This window comes from Limanda limanda, chromosome 18, assembly GCF_963576545.1.
Source record: "Limanda limanda chromosome 18, fLimLim1.1, whole genome shotgun sequence".
NCBI classification, from domain to species: Eukaryota; Metazoa; Chordata; class Actinopteri; order Pleuronectiformes; family Pleuronectidae; genus Limanda; species Limanda limanda.
In genome coordinates, this window is record NC_083653.1 from 12,106,030 (window position 1) to 12,128,234 (window position 22,205).

The 22,205-nt window shown below is 42.2% G+C and overlaps 2 protein-coding genes across 2 annotated transcripts; both read left to right on the forward strand.

Moving 5' to 3' along the window:
* The first annotated feature begins 1,999 nt into the window (after nucleotides 1-1,999).
* On the forward strand, nucleotides 2,000-12,354 carry sec63 (SEC63 homolog, protein translocation regulator). The gene is made up of 20 exons (XM_061092132.1): nucleotides 2,000-2,284; nucleotides 3,295-3,394; nucleotides 4,761-4,875; nucleotides 5,062-5,174; nucleotides 5,301-5,362; nucleotides 5,536-5,594; nucleotides 5,795-5,845; nucleotides 5,968-6,076; nucleotides 6,252-6,346; nucleotides 6,467-6,599; nucleotides 7,030-7,122; nucleotides 7,631-7,776; nucleotides 7,864-8,011; nucleotides 8,403-8,485; nucleotides 8,670-8,738; nucleotides 8,878-9,033; nucleotides 9,134-9,370; nucleotides 9,487-9,687; nucleotides 10,698-10,802; nucleotides 11,324-12,354. The coding sequence occupies exons 1-20, from the start codon at nucleotides 2,161-2,163 to the stop codon at nucleotides 11,459-11,461; spliced, it is 2,337 nt and encodes a 778-aa protein (XP_060948115.1). The 5' UTR covers nucleotides 2,000-2,160; the 3' UTR covers nucleotides 11,462-12,354.
* A 6,547-nt stretch (nucleotides 12,355-18,901) lies between these two features.
* On the forward strand, nucleotides 18,902-22,205 carry LOC133024962 (cytolytic toxin-alpha-like). The gene is given in 4 exon segments (XM_061092133.1): nucleotides 18,902-18,977; nucleotides 19,916-20,076; nucleotides 20,078-21,035; nucleotides 21,038-22,205. Coding segments are annotated over 4 exon segments (2,295 nt in total). The 3' UTR covers nucleotides 22,138-22,205.

Sequence of the window (22,205 nt, forward strand, 5' to 3'; positions counted from 1 at the left end):
TTATATGTTTCCTCATCTTCTTTAACAAGGCATTTTTTTTTTTTTTTTAACAATATATTTATTGAGTTTTACATATAAGAAACATACATTCAAACATTTATAAACATACAAACGTTTATGAACATCCCCAACCCACAATCAAACATTCAGGGTAAAGAAAAAGAGGCAGAAATTAAATAACTTAAATAAGATTAAATAAAATAATTAAAAAAAATACATATATAAAAATATAAGAATAAATGTAAGTAAATAAAGACATAAGGATACAAATACAAATAAATAAAATTAAATTCCAATCAATCAAATCAAAAGCCTAGATAAAATAACGTTCTTTTATTCATAATATTAGTTAGTTACAATTAATATTCATCCTTTAAGGTGCTGCTATTTTATTCTGTTTCACTCATTAATTTCCACTTGGTCGCTTTCCAAAAATTGAATGAAGGTGTCCCATATTTCCTTGAATTTACTGTTTTTCCCTCTGACACAAGGCATATTTCATATAACCCTCAAATGTTTTTATTCTGCTTTGAGTCATTTAGTTCAAAATCAAATGTTTATTTAATAATGGGATGGATTTATTTTCTTATATTTATAATAACTGAACTACAGAGACCACTGAGAAACCACACATACATTAACATAAATAGCCTAGGGCAAGGCAGCATACTTACCGAAGAGAGATTCTACCGCAACCTCCAATAGACAGCACCATATGAGCACACTGATCACCCTTCACACTGCAAGGACAAACAAGCCTACACACTGTTCAAGGGACCACCACCCTTCAGACCCACCATGCACAGTGGTGTACATCCCACGATTACTCCCCGCAGGTCCTCCTACTGCCTAAAGAGAAATGAAAAAGAGAAAGAAACAAACATTATGACAAGACTCAGTTCGTTCAGAGTCACAATAAAATATTTTAAAAAGCATTCAATACAATTATAAAAGGTCTAGCAGTCCATCAAGAATTTGATGCATTTGACGTTGGACCAACAGCCTAAAACAAACTCAGCAATGTAGAAGAATCTGCAAAGAGGGGAAAACCAGGACGGTGATCGACTGGCAACCAAACACATTGGAGGGAATAACCCTCTGACATTCAGGACACGGCCACACAACAACTGGATGTACAAGAATGCTCATTAGATGTCCGGCAGGAAAATAAAACCCATCTTTATCTCCACAGCAGTCACCATCAACCGGACATCAGACAAAGAGGCAGTAATGGACCACACCTGTCGTTATAAAGGGGGGGGGGCTCTCCAATCTGTACCTAACCAGGGCGGTGCTCGAATGCCAAACTGTAACCCACCAGAAGTAATGATTGTGTGTCTATGGGCAACACAAAGGGTGCCCACTAGACAAACTCCTATTCAAACAAAGTGTAAAATAATCAATAACAAAACTATCTGTCTGTCTGTCTGATCAAATCATCGCATTAACACATCATCTTTCATCCATGTTGCATTGCAGTGAATTAAATCTCATTTCTGTACTTCTATCACTTACTGAATCCAGCATATATTTTCTCTCTCTCCTTTGATTTCAAAGGCAAAGTGTGTACAGGACATGGACAAGATTGAAATTCTGTTTCTTTCTAATCCCTGGTGCAAACAAGTAGACAGAACTATCTATCTATCTATCTATCTATCTATCTATCTATCTATCTATCTATCTATCTATCTATCTATCTATCTATCTATCTATCTATCTATCTATCTATCTATCTATCTATCTATCTATCTATCTATCTATCTATCTATCTATCTATCTATCTATCTATCTATCTATCTATCTATCTATCTATCTATCTATCTATCTATCTATCTATCCATCCAACTATCCGTCTGTCCGTCTGTCCGTCTGTCTGTCTCATGCGCCCACATTAGGCAGCTCCGGTCTGTCTCCCTCACCGCCGCTAGGTGTCACTAACGCTCACTGACGTCGTCGGGTCGGTCGCAGTAGAAGAAGACAGGCCTCAGTGCGCATGCGTAAACCACGTACACCGATGATCAGACAGTCTCTACTGGATGCTAGCTGGCTAGCAGGCTAGCTCACGGTCTGTCAAGTCGCACACATTGAGCCAGGAGGGGAGAAGCGGCGGCGAAGAAGAAGCAGCAGCAGAAGCAGGGCGACCCCAGCGCCTGCGACGACATGGCCGGCCAGCAGTTCCAGTACGATGACAGCGGCAACACCTTCTTCTATTTCCTGACGTCCTTCGTGGGACTCATTGTGATCCCGGCCACATATTACCTCTGGCCCCGGGATCAGAATGCTGGTAAGGCCCGATGTCTGGCTCTGTGCTAACTTAGCTAACTAACTAACTCACCTCGTAGCGGGTGTGGGCAGCGGCTCGACTCGGACCAACTCGCCGCCTGGCAGTCTGTTACCCGGGCTTAGCTTGCTAGCTGCTACATGCACAAGCAGCCAGGACCAGGCGGTGCAGTGACTTCACGTTAGCCAGAGTTCACAGCCCGGGACAAGTCGAGCAGTGTTGACACGGTGACCACCCATCCTTCTTTACCAATCACCAGCCTATTAGCTGTCCCCTGTCCTCCTGTCTTCACTCAGACACTATAAGCTGCTCCTCCTGCTGTGAGGGAACGAGGATGATGACGTGCTGTACAAGCTACATCAGCGTCCTGTGTCTTTATCGCCTTTCCCCTGGTGTGAGCTTATCTCCGGATCTGTTTGTCAACAATACAGCTAATCACACACGAGTTGTGTAACATATGATAACATACGTTACTCAGCTGCTCCACTAGGAATGGCTGTATCGCCACTGAGAGTGTGGCTAGTTCTGATAGCAAACCACGATATGAGACGCCACATAGCAGAGATATTGGGTTATCCAAGTTAAAATCATGGCATTAACACATCGTCTTTCATCCATGTTGCATTGCAGTGAATTAAATCTCATTTCTGTACTTGTATCACTTACTGAATCCAGCATAGATTTTCTCTCTCTCTCCTTTGATTTCAAAGTCAAAGTGTGTACAGGACATGGACAGGATTGAAATGCTGTTTCTTTCTAACCCCCGGTGCAAACAAGTAGACAGAACAGTACACAAAAACAGAACACACAAGTACGCAACGCAATAAGTACTGCAAACACAGCACAGCATAGTATGCAGTCGTAAGGGACAAGGTGGATAGGATGAGGGTAGTGCAAACTGGATTGAGAGTTTCAAGCACTTCCAAATAACTATACAATCCCCAGTGCTGATCATGACTGGTTTAACCACACTTTTGTGTCAGTAATCCCTTTGTGTCTGTCCGTCCTCACAGAACAAGTGCGTCTGAAGAGCCTGAGGAGGGTCCACGGCCGGTGTCTGTGGTACCGGCTCCGGCTGATGAAGTCCCAGCAGAGCATCGTCCCAACATTAAAGTGAGTCCGATTAAAATTGTGTTTGAAGTTTGTTGTAGAAATAAAATGTGATGCTTACAAAATCAGGGAGAGTAGGATTTCTTCCATAGCGCTTGGAATCACCTGAAAGCTGATCACTCTTCTTAATTAAAGTTGGCCCCTGAACTATTTAATTGTGGAAATATGTCAACTTGTTGTCTCTAAACTAAGTGCAGCTCCATATTGATTACAAGGCACTTTCATGTTTGGCCTAAACTTGTTCAGTGTTTTAATAGAGGGTTAGGTTCCGTCTCCTTTGTTGCCAAATGTCACGTAACCTATGTTGAGTTTGAGATGTGACTTGCCTAAGCTGAAATGTGTTCCTCATAACTCGCTGTTTCACTTGAGTGTAGCTGGACAGAGAAGTTGCAACTGCAGTGTGAATCTGGGACGTAGGCTTCTCTCCGTGGTTTATAGATAGACTCAGGTTTACAGTAAATGCACATATGGAAGTTTTGTTTTGGTTCTCTTTTGGCCCAAGTTCGGTTTATGTTGTTTTCCTGCGTAAACCTCTCAGTGATGCAGCTGGTGTAAACGCTGTGTTGCACTGTTTAACGTTTCTCTTAACAAGTCCCTGTTTTTCCTTGGTGTTGTTTACCCGTGCTGTGTGTGTGGGTTAATGGGAAGACGTGTGTTCGAGTGCTTCCTGCTCCGCTTTTCTCTTCTCGCTCATTAGATTCCTCCTCACATAGCGTCTGTCTGAGCATCTCCTCTTTGTTCTGTCTCTGCCTTCTCATCTGTTCAGCTTCATACTTTCCACTCTCGCACTGTTACTAGACTAGACCAAAATCTATATTCTTAATTTGCACCGTTGCGTTTTGGACTGAAGCTGCTGGAACATGTTTTTTCAGGGGCCTGAATGACATCGATTTTCTCTAATCTCAAGAGTGTTGCATGCAGTTCCTCTTCACATCTGTATCATGAAGATGGTGTTGATGATTGAAATCTATCTTGTATTTTTCTGTTTGAGCTGCTCAGACAACTCTTGAGGCCTGTGAGTGGTTGGCATGGCAACAGATGCTGCAGCGCAGGCCATAGGGTTTTGCCATTGTCATGGAAACAAGTTCAACTTCCATGCATAAATACTAAACAAAAATTATGTCAGGCCCGGTTCCGTCTCTTCTGCTCGTATTCAGCGTGTTTAGATGAGATGTGTTAAGTGTTTGAAAAACAATCGTGTTTCTAGCTTTAATATAGTGAGAGCCTGTTTACATTGCAGGACAGATTCTGCAGAATTATAATATGAAGTCATAATAACCCGATCTGCAGTGGGATCGTGAGACGGGGACTGAGGATCTAGATGTTTGTGTGTAACATTTTCTCTGTGTGTGTGTGTTGCCATTTTCAGGAAAGCAGCCTTGTTATTTGGGTGGGCTGTGTTTCTGCTGCTAGCCTACAAGGTGTCCAAGCTGGACAGAGAGTACCAGGAGTACAATCCTTATGAAGTCCTCAACTTGGACCCGGTAAAGACGTACAAAACCTATTCTATGCTTTAATGCACAGAACCACTGAAGTCTTTAAAGTTTCTGTATTTTTATCTCCCCTGAAGATATTAGATCCATATTTGGAACAAGATATAAAAGAAAAAGTATCCCTCGCGTTTGACTGAATCTGTAATGTGTGACTAATAGTTCTATTTCTGTCTCCAGGGTGCGTCTCTGTCAGAAATCAAGAAGCAGTACCGTGTACTGTCACTGAAGTTCCACCCTGACAAAGGTGGTGATGAGGCCACATTCATGAGAATTGCCAAAGCCTACGCCGCGTGAGTGTCATTCATAACCCAGACAGCCGAACCGCATCTGCGATCAATAATGAAAGTAATCACCTTCTTCTGCCCGGCATTCGGTTTCTATTGATTACTTGTGTCTACTTGTTTTTCCCCTCACAGTCTGACCAATGAACAGTCGCGAAAGAACATGGAATTGTGGGGTAATCCAGATGGACCAGGAGGTGAGTTTAAGCACGGAGTGGATGGTTTTTAAATTCTGTAGATTAGGACGGTGACAGTTGAACAGTACCAATAAGTTCTCATAGGTTTAAGATCCTAACTTTTCTGGAACAGCAGTATGTAAACTGGGGTTTCTGCCATTTTGGTCCATCGTCTTTTATGTCTCTCTTTCCAGCTACGAGCTTTGGTATTGCCCTACCTGCCTGGATCGTTGACCAGAAGAACTCAATGCTGGTATTTTTTCAGTGATTATGTCAATCAAGTTTAAAAAATTGTTTTACTTATCTTAATTTGTGTGTTTTTATATTTGATGGGCAGAGAACCAATGTGATCAATAACCCAAATATCTGAATGGTTTCCAGGATCCTTATTTATGTTATTCAGGTCTAATTTAAAACCAACATTGCTCTGATGGTTTTTGTTTTCCTTTGCAGGTGCTATTGGTTTATGGACTCGCCTTCATGGTCATCCTTCCTGTCGTTGTGGTAAGTCGTCATGATTTAATGCCACTGTCTGTAGAATAGAGTGGGTCCTATTTATTTCTTATAGCCTGGATGTTTCATTTTAATTTCCTCTGTCCTGCTTTGTTTCTCTCTCTTTATCTCAGGGCACGTGGTGGTACCGCTCGATACGCTACAGTGGAGACCAGATCCTCATCAACACTACCCAACTCTTCATGCATTTTATGTACAAGACGCCAAACATGAACATGAAGCGTGAGTTAAATCTTTCTAACTTCTTTATATTGAAATACAGTGTGTCCCTGTAGTTTATATTGTTTTTTGGTTGAAAGACTGCTATCGGTACTGAGGTCATTTTCAATGGGGGCCCATAATTTCTTGTCAGCTTCTTTATCACAAGTATTTATTCTTGACTATACTCCACCTCCAGGGTTGGCCATGGTGTTGACGGCGGCGTTCGAGTTCGACCCTCGCAGCAATAAAGAAGCTACAATACGACCAACAGACAACATAGAAGTGCCACAGGTATTTACAGACGTCCACACAACGTGCTTTGACCTGTGTGTGGAAAAAGATAGATGTCTAGAATTCAAAGGGAACATTCTGTAAGTTGTTGGAATAAACAACCTGCCCCTTGTCTTCCAGTTGATCCGGGAATTAGGAAATATTAACGTGAAGAAGAAGGAGCCTCCGTTCTGCTATCCCTACAGTTTAAAGGCCAGGGTCCTGGTGCTCGCTCACCTGGCTCGTATGGATGTATCAGAGGAGTTGGAAGAAGGTATGACACTGAAACACTTTGGATTTGATTGATTGGTTACATTTGAGGATTTGGTACTGGCTTATCAGGTATTACGTTTTCAATGGATGCATTAAGAGAAAGATGCTAAACAGTTTGTTTGTATACACTGCTACACAGGGTCATGTGCATGCTCTGCTATCGTAAGCTGTCTGGGAGTCACTTGTTTTGCTGTTTTTACATGTTTAATAAAACACACTGGAGAAAGCTGATCTGTACAAGTTAACACAATAGTGAGTAATGTAGGTTCATGGAAAAAAACATTTAATCTGTCATTGTGACTGATTACACGCGTCATGTGTTAGGACAGCTTTCCGGAATGATCTGCATCATAGTGTTTTTCTCTATTTTTGTAAGAAACATGACCCAGGTCAGGAACACGTTATTCAGAACATGTTTATTCTGTTTCCAGATCAGAGGTTTGTGGTGAGAAAGAGTCCGCCTCTCCTGCAAGAGATGATCAACGTCGGCTGTCAGCTCACTATGATGGCCAACAGCAGAGGAGGTATATGTTGTAATATATATATATATATGTGTTAATGTGGTCAAAAGTAGCACATTGAATGGTTTAAGAAATGGTTCAGTCAGTCATTGCTTTTTATCTCGTGCTGTGTGGGAGTGATTACAAGCTTGAGCCACATTTTCCAGTGTTAAATAACCATAGTCTGTGAATGTTTAAAAGCAGTGAAGCTGTGTATCTATAAAACTAAACACTGTCAAAGTAAACAGTTTGTTGTATACATCCATATATTTTTTATTTCTGTGTCATGCCAATGCATTTGGCACATCCCTTTTTTGGGATAAGAAGACACCCCTAATTACAGGGATTACATATTTAGAACGTGGGGGAAAAGTCAGTAAAGAAAAATCTAAAGTAGTAAAATTATTATTAGTAATTTATATCTTGTATGCAAACGCTTCTCTTGAATGAATAAATTGATATATTGTGAATCATGCTGTTGATACGCTTTTCATGAATGCTGACATGTGCACTCCGTCATGTGTCTCTTCAGGTTTCCACGCTCCTCGGCTGGTAACCATAGAGAACTGCATGAAGCTGACGCAGATGAGCGTGCAGGGCCTGCAGGAGTCCAAATCACCACTCCTGCAGCTGCCCCACTTTGAGGAGGAGCACCTCCGCTACTGCATCTCCAAGAAGGTACCTACCACCTGTCTGTATGTGTACACATGCACTGCGGTTGAGCGGCTTTTAAAGTAACTACATTATGTGTCCTTGACTCTTCAGTATAAAGTTCGGAGCCTTCAGGACCTGGTGAGTCTGAAGGACTCGGACAGACGCAGCATGTTGCGTTTCCTGGGGGAGGAGAAGTACGATGAGGTCATGTCTGTGCTGGGCAGCTTCCCTCACATCACTATGGATACCAAACTGCAGGGTCAGTCCTAAAATCCACACACAGAAAAAAAGAACAGTTTGTTTGAGATCGTTTTGACTTAATGCTTTTCTTTTGTCGCCTAATGATGATTTACTGTGGTACAATTCTTTTACATTAGATATGCAACTGCTACTGATTAACTACAGAGTAAAGGGAATATGGCATCAAAATGTAGCAAAAGATGTAGGACATGAATAAAACTTCGATCTGGAAAATAAATTCTTTCAAGCACGCTTGGGCAATGACTGATAAAAAATTAGAAAACTTGTGATGGGGTTTGAGCAAAAGCTTGAATTGAATTAACTCTCTCCATAGTGTCAGACAAAGCAGATGTTAGATGTTGTCTGTGTCTATTTTAAGACATTTCAAGCTGCTTTTATTCTCTCCCCAGTGCTTGATGATGAAGACAGCAATAACATCACCGCAGGCTCTATCGTCACAGTAACTGTTACCTTAACCAGGAAACGGATGGTGGTAAGGAATGATGGCATTAGGTTAAACACTGACATAATTGTGAGTTAACAGAAATACATTTCTGTGAATAAAATGTACATAGTATGTTGCATGCATGCATTTCCATGGAAGACCACTAGAGTGTGCTGTTCACTGTATGCATGGGTGAAAAACTTGAATTTGAATGCTGTGTGTGTCTTCATAGGACATGTTTGAAAAAGAGCAGGATGCATTACCGTGTACAGGAGAGGAGGTCGCCACTACAGAGGAAGCAGTAAGGATAACACACATAAGCACACAAACACCAACTCACACTGATTTATAAGTTTGCATTAGACTAAGCGATTAATAAAAGTTATATTTTTCAGACTGTGCTCACCTAACTTTCCTTTTGTGTCTGTGTGTATCTAAAGCAAGCAGACGCAAGTAAAGCCAAAACCAAAGTGTGGCAGAACAAGAGTAAAGGAGCCAAGAAAACAGCCAAGTCCAAGAAGAAAAAATTAACGAAGAAGAAGCCCGCTCCTGCGCCTGCCAAAACCAAACAGGCCAACGGCAACGTGGCAGGAAACGTATGTCTGCAGCGACAGCCGACTTGGAATGTCACATAAATATATTATATAAACATGCTGCCTATTTAATATATTCCTGTCGCCCGTGTTGATGTTGTAGGAAGTCGTAGCAGCAGCAGCAGCAGCAGCAGCAGCAACAGCAGCAGCAGCAGCAGCAGCAGCAGCAGCAACACCAGCAGCACCAGCAGCAGTAAAGGAGGAAGAGGATGAGGCATCAGACAAGGGCAGCGAATCAGACGAGGGCGAAGCCACCAAGGACTCTCCCAGTGAGCGAGACGAAGACAGCGACAAGCAGAGCGACACAGAGGTGGACGAGATTGCTGGAGACGACGAAGAGGTCAGAGAATTAACATGGGTTCATAGGCTAGTAATGATTCAATCGACACATTTTACGTTGAATGAGTGTAAAGGAAACATCGCCTTTATCCTCCACTGTCCACATCTCCCCCTCAGGAGTGGGAGGCGTTGCAGCAAAGCATCCAGCGGCGAGAGCGGGCGCTGCTCGAGACCAAGTCGAAGGTGACTCACCCCGTCTACAGCCTCTACTTCCCCGAGGAGAAGCAGGAGTGGTGGTGGCTGTACATCGCCGACCGGCGAGATCAGACCCTCGTCTCCGTGCCCTACCACGTGTGCACGCTACAAGACACAGAAGAGGTTATTGTGTGTGTGTGTGTGTGATTCCTTGTGGGGAGTTTTTACTGAATATACAGCTGTTCATGGAGACTATTATAAATTGAAGTCCAGATTAAAGTTGGGTTGAGTGTGTTTGTGTGAGTTTACTGGCAATTCTTGCAAAAACAGCAGCCCACAGGAGGTGAGTGTACGACTCTGATGTTTTTGATGAATCTTTCAGTTCATAAAATGTGCATTATATTTCCGGAGAGCCCAAGGTGACTTTGTCAAATCACTTGCGTTCTCCAAAATCCTTGAGGAGCACAAAGTAAAGGTGTGTGTATGTGTTCGCACCTTATTAATTTAAAGTGTGTGTTTCACTGTACCCCCTCACACACCCTGTTGCTAGGCAACCATTTAACCATTGCGATAACGCTGATTCGCCGTGTGCGTGTTTGACAGACGTGTTTTCTTTCTCTGGATGACGAGAGCAGACGGGCTGCGTTCATCAACGTGGCAGAGCTGTGGATTTGCCGTCGTTGTTCACAGCTCACTCTCACACACTGAATAATGATTAGCCTCATTGTGCTGATAATGAGATGTTTGCCGTATGTAATTGTACGACATGGTAATCACAGCTTGGGGTAACACCGGTCTAATATTTACAGTTGGACCCCATCATCGGGTGATTGATGGGGTGTGATTACCTCCCGCACTGCGTCCCGGTGCAGCTTGATGATTAGATAGACCCGTCATCAGTAACAGCTGATGTGTGTTGCGGTTGTAATGTTTAGCCGTGTTGGCGTGTGTGCTGCCCCTGGAAGTGCTTCTGGCTTTGATGAATAAAAGACGTCAAAGCCTTGTTAAAGGCTGATGACACCCACTTTGTTTTCTACATGATTTTGTCAGGAACAAGACCTAAAATCCTTTGCTGTAATTTAACGTAGTACTTAATATGTCAAGTTATCATGTTGCCTGCTGGATGATTACATGTTGAGTGATTCTGTGATTAGATTAAACAAGGGTGGGTGTGTGTGTGTGTTGTTTTTCAGGTGGAGCTGAAGTTCCCGGCTCCTTCCAAAACGGGGAACTACCAGTATTCAGTCATCCTCCGCTCTGATTCCTACCTGGGACTGGACCAGATCAAACCACTAAAGGTATCAGTAAGGCTGTGTGTGTGTGTGTGTGTGGTTTCACTAGTGCATCCAGTAGTTTACTCGTCCATTTCATCAGCCAAATCAGTGTAAATTGTCCTGGATGTGATGGTTGTTTTTCTGTCGAAACAGCCGAGACAATAGCTGAACAACAACGGTGTTTATTCCTGCCGAGATGTTGGGAATAGTGGGAAACTGTTATAAGCCAAACCAGGGAATTTATTCTTGCCGTATTTTATTTAAGAACCTTTAAGACATTTTGTGCAGCGCATGTGTGAATCAATACATTTTCATAACTTATCTGCATCTTTCATGCTATGACAACACCAGTCTAAAATAATCTTTGACTGAAGCACAAAACATGTCTTAAAATTTGGTTTGGAACATTTAACTGGTAGACGCATGTTTTTCTTAAATTGCTAATCAAAGTGGCATAAAGTCCCCTCGGGTAGATGTCGATTCTTAAAGGTTCAAGTTCTGTGGAACTGGAGCTTCAACTTTCCGTGTCCCTGGTGTTTTCTCAGCTGGAGGTCCACGAGGCCAAGGCCATGCTGGACAACCACCCCCAGTGGGACATCCCCGACACGGAGGAGGAGGACGAGGAGCAGGAGGACAGCGACGGCATAGAGGAGAGTGAAGACGACGACGAGGACAACGACTGAACGGGGACACACACATTCGCGCACACACACACACGCTCAGCCTTCTCCCATGGACTGGCCACACACCCACCCCTGACCCCATGAACGGCAGAGAGAGAGAGCGAGAGAGCAGCGAGGAGCAGCGATGCCCTGCCTGACACACACACAGACACACGAACACACACACACAGATCCATTAGGGCAATTTATACACACAGAGCCCTCCTGCTCTTCCTCGTCTATGTTACCCTTACAATGACATGGACTGTGACCATTTCCTCTTTTCTACAGAGACTCGTTCCTTTGCTTTCCGTCGCTGGCGGAAGAGAAATCTGTGAATACTTAACCAGGCCCATGTGTGCGAGTTGGTGTGCATGTGAGGCGGTGTGCGTGTATGCTGCGCTGTTTGTAGCCTTGTATGTGTTTGTACAGGTATGAAAGGTTGACACACTGTGGACTGGAGGACCTATTAATCTGGGCTCTTTTCTCGAAGGGAGCCAGAGGGGATGTGTAACAGCTAATTCCATTTTTTTTGCAACATTGACGAGAAGAAAACAACAAAAAAACACCCGACCTCATGACGTAACTCGCGCTCCCAACTTTTTTAAAAAATCACTCACGCACCGATGTTTTCCACGTCAATGATACCTTCTATTGTACACTTTAAACTGCAGAAGTGTGAGCTTTAGCCCTGTTCGTCGGGGATCACGTCCAAGTCAACACTTTGGCAGGGGCACTGTTAAATCTTTTTTTTTTCTTCTTTTTATTTGGTCACACTAGCCAGCCAGTCACGTGTATGTACTTGTAATTACTGTATGTTGAAGGGGATGGATACTGGTCTCCTGTCAGTTCTGTCCATGATCCACATCTAATAATGAATTCTAACCTGAAGTTAAATGAGGCGATAATGACAACTTGCAGTGTTATGATTTTTTTTCTCCTCCTTCTTCGTAAACTACATAAAAGTTGAGACGGATAATGATATATATAATATATAGATACATACTCGTGGCTTTTCGGAGAAGTGACTTCCTTTCTCCTCCATCTTGTTTGCTGCACATTCCAGTGTATACTCATTGTCCAAAAAGGCCTTATGAATACAACTGAAATACCACGAGATAGAAGTCTTTGGGTGCTAATGCCCCAGCGAATCTTGGGAGAGCAGAAAAAAAATATTTTTGTTTGTGCGTTTGTAAAATAATCGCGAGTGTTTTCCCTTTTTGTTTCAGTTTAGAATGAGTCTTCGTAGGAACCTGTAGCTCCGCAGTCTTCATGCATATCTGTGATCTCTCCACGAGTACAGTTTTGTCTGGTGAACGGGGGTTAGCGGTCGAGTGGTTCCCTGACAAACGCGCACACACACACACACACACACACACACACACACACACACACACACACACACACACACACACACACACACACACACACACACACACACACACACACACACACACACACACACACACACACACACACACACACACACACACACACACACACACACACACACACACACACACACACACACACACACACCCCACGATCAGAAATATGTCTCGAACAAAAACCTGTTGAAAGCAACTTGTCATCGAGACACTCCCGTGCAGCACCTTCTCTCTTGAGTCATTCAAGCAGAACAAGCTTAGTTTTGTAACTACGGCCATTACAGGTGGAAAATTCCTCTCCACCGAATCTCCTGGTGTATTTTTTTTTTTTTTTTTTAAATCTTTTTGTCTCTGTTTTTTGTCTCCGTTAAACTCTAGTTATAACAAATGTAACACATAGGTCTTTTTTCTTGTTTTCCGCCATTCTAACTTTTTTTAGTTTTTTTTGTTCATCTCTTTGACTCATGAGTGGAGGGAAAAAAACAAATCTGAGCTTCCTCATGCTGCTCTGTGGGCTCTCGCCGTATGTTGACAGCTTGACAGTTCAGTTTTCAAACGATATATATAAAAAAGTGTTTCATCATGATTGAATATTCAACAACATTATGGCATAATCATGTGTCATGTTAGTGTGTGAGCGATGAAGGTTTGAATATCTGTGGGAACGCTCCCCCGACAGACACACTCTCTCACACACAGACAAACATTGCGCGCACTATACCCTCCTGTAATTATCTTCAAAGCAGGTGTACGCTAACAGGTTATATTGGACTCTGAGTATTTATCGCTCTGCACTAGAATGTAGCATCAGTGATTTTACGCTGTGTGGAAAAAAAAACAACTGCAGTGAGGTTAAATACGCCACCATCTCTCCCCATGACAGACCTCGTCCGGGCGACTGGCCAACAGGCCGCCTCCGTTCGGACAAACGACCCAATGACTATCTATCTGCCACTTTTGTTTACAAAGGAACTGTCATTGTAAATGGAAAAATATATTATTTGTATTTAAAATCATTTCAAATAAAAACTTTTAAATGAAGCGGTTTTGTTGACTTTCCATACGCGCTGTGGGAAGCTGATTCAACACAGGCTTTTTTTTGGGGTGGGGGTGCGGTTTAAAAGACCTGGACCAAGCCGATCACCTTCTCAGCAGAGCGGGTGATACGCTGCAGCCTGCCTTTGTCGTTTGCGGTGGCAGCAGCGAACCAGATGGAGATGGAGGAGGTGAGGATGGACTCGATGATGCAGGTGTAGAAGTGCACCATCATTGACTTTGGCAGGTTAAACTTCTTCAGCTGCCGCAGGAAGTACATCCTCTGTTGAGCCTTGGCTTTATCATCGTGTTTTTAATAATACATATTTCTGTTTTAACCCAAGCCTGAAAATAACACGGATTGTTTAAAGTGACCAACGTCTCACGCAGATGCCACATGACTGATTTTCTTTCAAACCTCTCCAGTGATCTCTCCATATAGCTGCTTGTGGGAATAATGAACAGCATGTGTGTGTGTCTGGGTGTGTGTATGGTTGTGTGTGTTTGAGTTTGGTAAAGTGGAAAGAAAAAGTATTTTGTTCTTTTCTAAGGGGACCCAGAGCCTGTGTGTGTGTGTGTGTGTGAGAGAGAACAGTCTGTTTCATGTTTTTTACTGTTTGATATTTCAGATTTTTGGTAAATATGAAATAGCGGGGTTGAGGGCAGACAGTTTTCAGACAGTTCGCAGATGAAAGTGTTTTATTTTCTCTTCACTCCTTTCTCTTACTGACCCATTTCCATCTTTTCTGTCCTTATATCTCTCCTTTGATTATATTAAGTCACACACACACAAGCACACAAACATACACAAACACACACACAGAATGCTAATAAACAAAAAAACACCGCAGCTCTTTCAAACAGAAAATAATTAGAATCCGTTATTTACGTCAGTTACAGTTTTTTTTGATTGCTTAAGCACGATTTTGAATACAGGGCCCGGTGTTTTAAAACACTAAACACAATCAGCACAACCACATACAATCAACAGAACACCTCAGATCCTTTGCAAAATGAAACACTCTTGTAAAAACTATACACTAATTTAGCAAAACCATATTTTGTTACCATATGAAACACACGCTTCATATGAAATAACAGTTACACACTGCTGTTGCTAACCTGAAACACTTTTAGCAATTCCAGTTCTCAGTGATTACTGTAAGTGAAGTACACAGAGAAAGTGCAAATAGACAATAAATTCACCAAACTCTACACAACACCAATGCTGCAGACTCTGAAAATAGAATTTACTTCTCTCCGTATACCCAAATCCGTCAACATGAATCACAACAAAACATATCCAAGTTTTCATGCTACTACAGTAGTGTGCATAACACTGTAAGCTCAGCAAATATCAGACAAACAGAAAATTCTGTATCCAGTTCAGGTTTCAATGAGGACTACCTGAGCCTGGGGTCTGAGATCGTAAACCCTCCACCGCCATGCCGAGAAAAACTCTTTGATTTGGTTTAGAAAGGGAGAGTATGGTGGAAGGTATGGTACTGTAAACTGTGGATGGTGTTAACCAGTGAAACCAGTTCTGGACCAGAGCAGAGCGGTGGAATGACACATTGTCCCAGATGACAGTGTATTGCATCTGGTGCATGTGGTTTACTGCTGTGACGATGTTGTGCTATTGCTCCAAACATGTGAGAATGTGAGGTGTGTTGTAAGGGCCCCTACTGGCGTAACGGAGGAGGATCTGATTCTGTGTAATGGCAGCGCAAAGGGTGATGTTACCCCCACGTTGCCCTGCGACACTGATTATAGCCCCATGGCCAATGATATTTCTGCCTCTCCTTCTTGCTTTTGTCAGGTTGAACCCTGCCTAATCTATGGATATGAATTCATGCGGGATTTCCTCGGCATCCATCTGTAAAACTCTCTGAAATACAGTGAAAGACAAGATTGTGTAGTTCAGCATAGGTCTGGTATACAGTAAATTTACATTATAAAGGTTACGTGTGCAGTATGCAACATCACAGTGCTAAAGTGAACAATACATCCTTCCACATACTCATGCTGCAGCCTTCTCCTTCTCCGTGGATTCCCCCTCTCCCCCTCACTCTTCTTCTTTTTTGAGCACGAGCTCCATTTTGGTTGAAGTCAGGTGAACTCAGCTCCTGCTTTTGTATAGTGCTTAAACCGGATTGGTGTGTCTACAATTACAGTTTTTCACAATTGTTAACACACGTTTTTCAAAACAATAACGGCTTTCTCAAAACTGCACACAGAAAACTGAAAACCTCACACACAAAATGCTAAACCTGACACTCCCTTTGCAAGATGACTCTTTGCCATCAAATCTCTTAACTGTTCACAAAATGGAACTCGTGTTTTCATTTGGTACACACAGCCATATTTTCAAATGACACACACATACCATTTATTGAGTACACACAACTAAGCATTTGCTTGCACACTTCCAAGCATTTACCGCACACCGAAATGCAAAATTGAAAACACAATCATCGAAATGGAACACACCATATGAATGACAATGACTCTGGAGAATTAGTCATTTCTCCTTTTGTAAACTGTCTCAGTGTAGGTCTACTTTTTTCATAGTCAAACATAAAACAGCACACAAGTATTTTTTTTCGGTACACACAGGGAACAGTACAGTACTGACACAGACAGCATGAGAATGCAAGTTCAACACAGTGGGCTACAGTGAGACACTGTAGAAAAGGAACAATATTGGATTACAGGTACAATACATGCATGTGTCAGTGATGAATGTTTGGTACTAACAAGCACAAACTCTCGCCGTAACTCCTTGATGCGTCAGTGTTCCGTTGGGACCATGTTCACTTGTTTCATCCGCATGGCATTCCTATGAAGAATACGGTCTAATGTAGAGAGGCTGACGGTCTGGACGTTTCTAAATGTAGCATGGTCAGCCAGGATCCTTGTTTTTATTTGTCTGAGTGTGATTGCGTTGTTCTCACAAACCATATCTACAATTTCAGGACAGGCAGTGCTTTGGAACTGCAAGGAAGTGACTTCTTGATATACTTCTGTGTCTAATGCGTACAAGTGTGTTTAGTGTTTTGAAAATCACTGTGTGTATTGTGTGAAGCTGGCATTGTGCTTATAGTGGTGCAGATCAGGGCCAATGTTAAGCTCCTTCAGTGTCAGGTCTTGATAATTGTGTAATACTTTTGATTTTTGTGTTTATGCATTCGAAAAAAACTGGAAGTTGGATTCAGAGAGGAAGAGAGGACAACTCACTTTAACATGCAACAAAAACACAGGAAGTTCTCCGGAGACTTGTTCTCATTAAAATGTGTAAACATGTGAAGATGTTGAGTTTTGATCTGAATAAAAAAATAAGTTTATAAAGTTTAACAGGTCTGTCTCTACATTCCCCAACCAAATGAAGCCGCACCAAGGTGTGTGTGTGTGTGTGTGTGTGTGTGTGTGTGTGTGTGTGTGTGTGTGTGTGTGTGTGTGTGTGTGTGTGTGTGTGTGTGTGTGTGTGTGTACTAGATAATGTCACTTTCACTTCTTGTGATTCTGGTAAACGTCTCATTTGTTGTAAATTGGTTCAGCAAATTGTTTGGTGTTTCCATCTTTGGATCAGGGGTAGAGATACTGACTGTAAATTTAAATATAATCAGATTATTAGAATGAATCACAGTTTGGTATTTTGAAGCAGTGATTAACTTTATTTAACTTTTTCCTTTGCATCAGATATTTATCCATAATTTTGTACTCCGCAGTATTTATCAGAATCATGTGAGGTTTAATTTCACTTCCAGATTTGCAGGTTTCTGGGAAATGGTGTGACTTCCAGTGAAGACCTCCCCAACCAAGTGAAGCCGCAGACTTGTGTGTGTGTGTGTGTGTGTGTGTGTGTGTATAAAGCAGCAGGCTGCAGTCACACTCTCAATCACCTCCTGACCAGCGGTAAGTTTCTAAGCTCTGAGCTGTTTCTCTCTGAATTATTATAATAATTATAATATAATAATAATAATTATAAGTGTGTGTCTGTGGCGATGTGATGCTGCTGAATATTGTGTTGTATTGTTCATTCTTATTGTTTATTGTTTAACAATCTTCTGAATGTTCTAATCAGTTGTTCTCTGTGTGTGTGTGTGTGTGTGTGCGTGTGTTGATTATTGTTTGTGTTTAATCTAATCATATTTTAAAAACAACAGGCAACAATCAAACAAACATTTGATCAGGTCAGTGCACAGTTGAGGTACTTTGCACACAAACACACACACACACACACACATACACACACACACACACACACACACACACACACACACACACACACACGTATATATGTTTAGTTATAAAGTCTTAAAGTTTCTTTATTCTACTTTATTCTGTGGTTTTATTCAGAGCAGTAAATGTTCTAGCTCACAGTGTTGATCATCACAGTCAACATCAAGCACCAGCTGTAAGTTACAGAGTAACTTGAGCAACTTGAGTAACTTGAGTAACTTTAGTAACTTGTGAACTCACTTCCCCTCCAGCAGTGACCTGGGTTCAACCGGCTGCTCGGAGACGAGAGGAAGTTCAGAGACTGAGTTCAATCCAAAGTTCACAGACTCATGAGTCCACACAACATGAGCAATACACATTGTTCTGAACATGAGAGAGCAGTCAGGAAACTTTACTGTTAAATATATTTAAAATACATTAAAAGAAGAATAAGTGAAACATTTGGTTTACAAAATGTAGATTTGATGTAATTCTTCCTTTAGTTCTGGGACATTTTCCATTAGTGTCACCTAGTGTTAAATATGATGAGGTGAGACTTTCCCTCATCAAAGAGTCGTGAGGGAAGCCAAACTCTGTGTGATTGATGAGAACATATAATTGTTTATCATCTGCATAAGAATGAGTTCTGATGAAGGACGTCCATCTGCGGCCGCAGTTGTCCGTCTGTAGCAGAGAGGACTAGCTGAAGGTTTTATAAACATATAAACATATCAAACCTGAACTTGGTCGCGTCAGAGAAGTGAACTCACTTCCTGTTTTGTCGGGTTCAGGCTGAGCGATGGACTTCGGCGGGTCGATGGCGGTGGCGGCGCTCGGTCGGCCTTTCTCCCTGGGGATGCTGTACGACTGTCGCAGAGATCTACTAGTGCCTGGTGAGGACTCGCATGGAAAGATACGATACACAACGAATACACAAGAAATGACAGTTTGTCTTCCATTTGTATTAATGATCCATGGAACAAATCATGAAAGCAATTCAGTTTGCAGGTTCGTGCTGCAGCAAAACCCTCAGAAATGATATTTAACAGTTGAACCGGTTAGTATTTCTTATGTCTTTTTTATTTTTGATATAAACCAGGTACCAATGAAATATACACATTTTATAGATAAAGGTACAACTAGACAATAGTGAACATCATTCAACATTAATGTCATAAATTCATAAGAATTATTTCTCTGAAACTATGACAAAAACTCTTTTGAGATTTTGTGCATCTGCTACAACACAGTGGACAGATTCATATCACAGCATCTGTGTGAAGTCTCTAAAGCAGCGTTCACACATGCAACTGTTCCAGTGACAGCCTCTGGAGTTTCTGTGCTCTTTCTCCAACTGGCCCCCGGGATAGAGTCAGCAGAAAGTCCAGAGGATCCTCCGCAGGCATCACCACGAGAGAGTGGGGGGGTTGATGAGGTTTCTAACATGTGACAGATGCAAAAAGTTAAAAAACAAAACAAATCTCTACGTGTTAGAAAGCACACGTGTGTCTCTGCCGGCGGCCTCACCTCTGACCTGATCCTCCGGAGGATTTGTTCTTGTTGTGAACAAGTGTGAGCGGAGAATCTCCTGCTGAGTTGTTAATGTGCGAAAAACAAACTCCAGATTCAGGTGTTTTCTAGATGATTTGTGACTTTCTGAGTTCCTCATGAATTGATGTCAGAAAATGTCCTCCTTCCCCTGGGTTCCTTATCTGTTTACACCAAATGGCTAATTAATAAACCAGAGATGCTGAGCATCTCCCTTTAAATTGAGTGAAACACATTCTGGATGATTCTGGAAGCTCAACTTGATTTTTGCTTCTTTTTGTAGGAATGACATTGTGGGACCACAAAGACCTGAAAGAACATATTGGAGAAAGACCCCAGAACTCTAATGATTTTGAAATAATTGCATCTGACTCAATTGAGGATAAATCTTCAGCACTAAATGTTGAAGCTTCTCTGAAAGCAAGTTTCTTGGGTGGACTGGTTAAAGGTGGGGGGATCGGCCAAATACCTGAATGATCATAAGACATCCAGAAATCAGGCCAGAGTAACACTGAATTATGAAGCTACCACTAAGTTCCAGGAACTGTCCATGAACCATCTCGGAAGAGGCAACGTGAAACATCCGGATGTTTTTGACAAAGGAATAGCAACACATGTAGTCACAGGTATTCTTTATGGAGCACAAGCCTTCTTTGTGTTTGATCGTGAGATGTCAAAAACAGAAGATCATCAGGACATTCAAGGCAACTTGAAAGTGATGATCAAGAAGCTCCCATTCATCTCTATAGAGGGGGAAGGTTCCCTGAACATGGAAGACAAAGATAAGGAAAATGTGGAAAAGTTTTCTTGCAAATTCCACGGAGACTTTTGTCTTGAAAAGAATCCTGTGTCCTTTCAGGATGCCGTACATGTCTATCAAAGCCTGCCAACACTACTGGGATCCAATGGGGAAAAGGCAGTTCCAGTTAAAGTCTGGCTGTTGCCATTGACAATCTTAGATTCTTCTGCTGCTAAACTTGTTCGTCAGATAAGTGTAGGATTAGTTCAGGAAGCACAGACAGTCCTGGAGGACTTCAGTGAGCTGGAAATGAGGAGCAACGATGCCATGAGAACAACAACAGCACAGCAGTTTCCTCAGATTGGCAAAAAACTTAAAAGTTTTAGAGAAATGTGCTCTGTGTTCAAACTAGAATTCCAACGAACTTTATCAGTGAAACTTCGATCTATAAGGGGAGGAGGCGAAGAGGAGGCTGTGCTTGCAGAGATACTGATGAAGAGACATTCATCTCCGTTCAACAGCAAAAACCTGACTGAGTGGATGGACTGTAAAGAGAGAGAAATCTCCATTTTAAAGTCTTTCACCAAGATGATGAAAAACACAAAGACCATCTCATCGCAGAATGGTCTACATGAGGAGATTCTCAATGTAGAGCAGGTCTTGTGTATGTTTTCACCTCACTGGGAGACGCTGAGTCGTTCCTCTCAGCTTTATCAAAATACTTAAAGGGAACCACAACACCTGACGACCCTCAAGATCCACATACCTATGATGTAGAGAAGGAGCAGTGGTACCTTTCAAACAAAGTTCCTGATGAAATGAGGAAAAAAGCAAAGCTCTTCAGTGATTTTGCAGAGGCCAACAAGGAGAATGTGAACATAAGGTTCCTCATAGCGGGTTTGACAAATGAGACACAAAAAGGTTCAAGCATCTACCTTTATAAAGAAAGCTCTTCTCTCAGTGAGAACTTTGAACCACCTTCAAAGCCTGAAAGTGTGAAAGCAAGTGACATAAACCACAACAGTATCACCCTGAAGATCTCTCCACCCAGATTCGGAGCCGAGAACATCACCTCCTACTCTGTTGAGTACTGTGTCCATGGAGAGGATGGATGGCAACAGAAGACGGCGTCAAAGGATGGAGACGTCACAGCAAGCGACCTGAGTCCTAACACAGAGTACGTGTTCAGATGCAGAGCTGTCACCTCAGTAGGTGTTGGACCAGTCAACGAGGTCAGTGGAACCATTAGAACTCTGCCCTGCAGCCCTCCTGGAAAACCTCAACTTGAACCAATCTCAAGTGAGATAATCGTTAGCTGGCAGGGACCTGCTGAGCTTGGACAAGATGTCCACGTTCTGAGATACATCGTGGAGTACGCCCAAGCAGACAAAGTGGTGAAAGGAGAAGATCTCCAGTGGAACCAAACAATGTCAGGAGCTGAAGAAGTGATCATATCAGAGCTTCAGTCAGAGACAGACTATGTTGTCAGGGTCAGATGTGACTGTGGTGTAGCTGGCAGAAGCAAGGAAAGCATCTCTGTGAAGGTCTGCACAACAACAAAACGTCAATTTGCTCGTCTTGCAGATTACCTGAAACATACTAGCAAGCGCAAAGATGGTGAATCCCCCTCAGTTTACAAACTGTCACTGAATGAAGAAGATACTGATATAGGAGGCTACCGGATGTTTAACTTTGGCAAAAAAAGCATGAAGAGAAATCGCACCTTGATCTTTTTGGAGAGTCTGGATCAGGAAAGTCCACTTTGATAAATGGAATGATCAACTACATTGTAGGTGTAGAGTGGGACGACAATTTCAGATTTAAATTAATAGTC

Bases quoted from the DNA above. Each gene is read 5' to 3' on its own strand.
- sec63 (XM_061092132.1), top strand. From the start codon at position 2,161: ATGGCCGGCCAGCAGTTCCAGTACGATGACAGCGGCAACACCTTCTTC. The intron at 6,600-7,029 runs GTATGACACTGA...TTCTGTTTCCAG, and splicing joins ATCAGAGGAGTTGGAAGAAG to ATCAGAGGTTTGTGGTGAGA. The intron at 9,034-9,133 runs GTATGTCTGCAG...TTGATGTTGTAG, and splicing joins ACGGCAACGTGGCAGGAAAC to GAAGTCGTAGCAGCAGCAGC.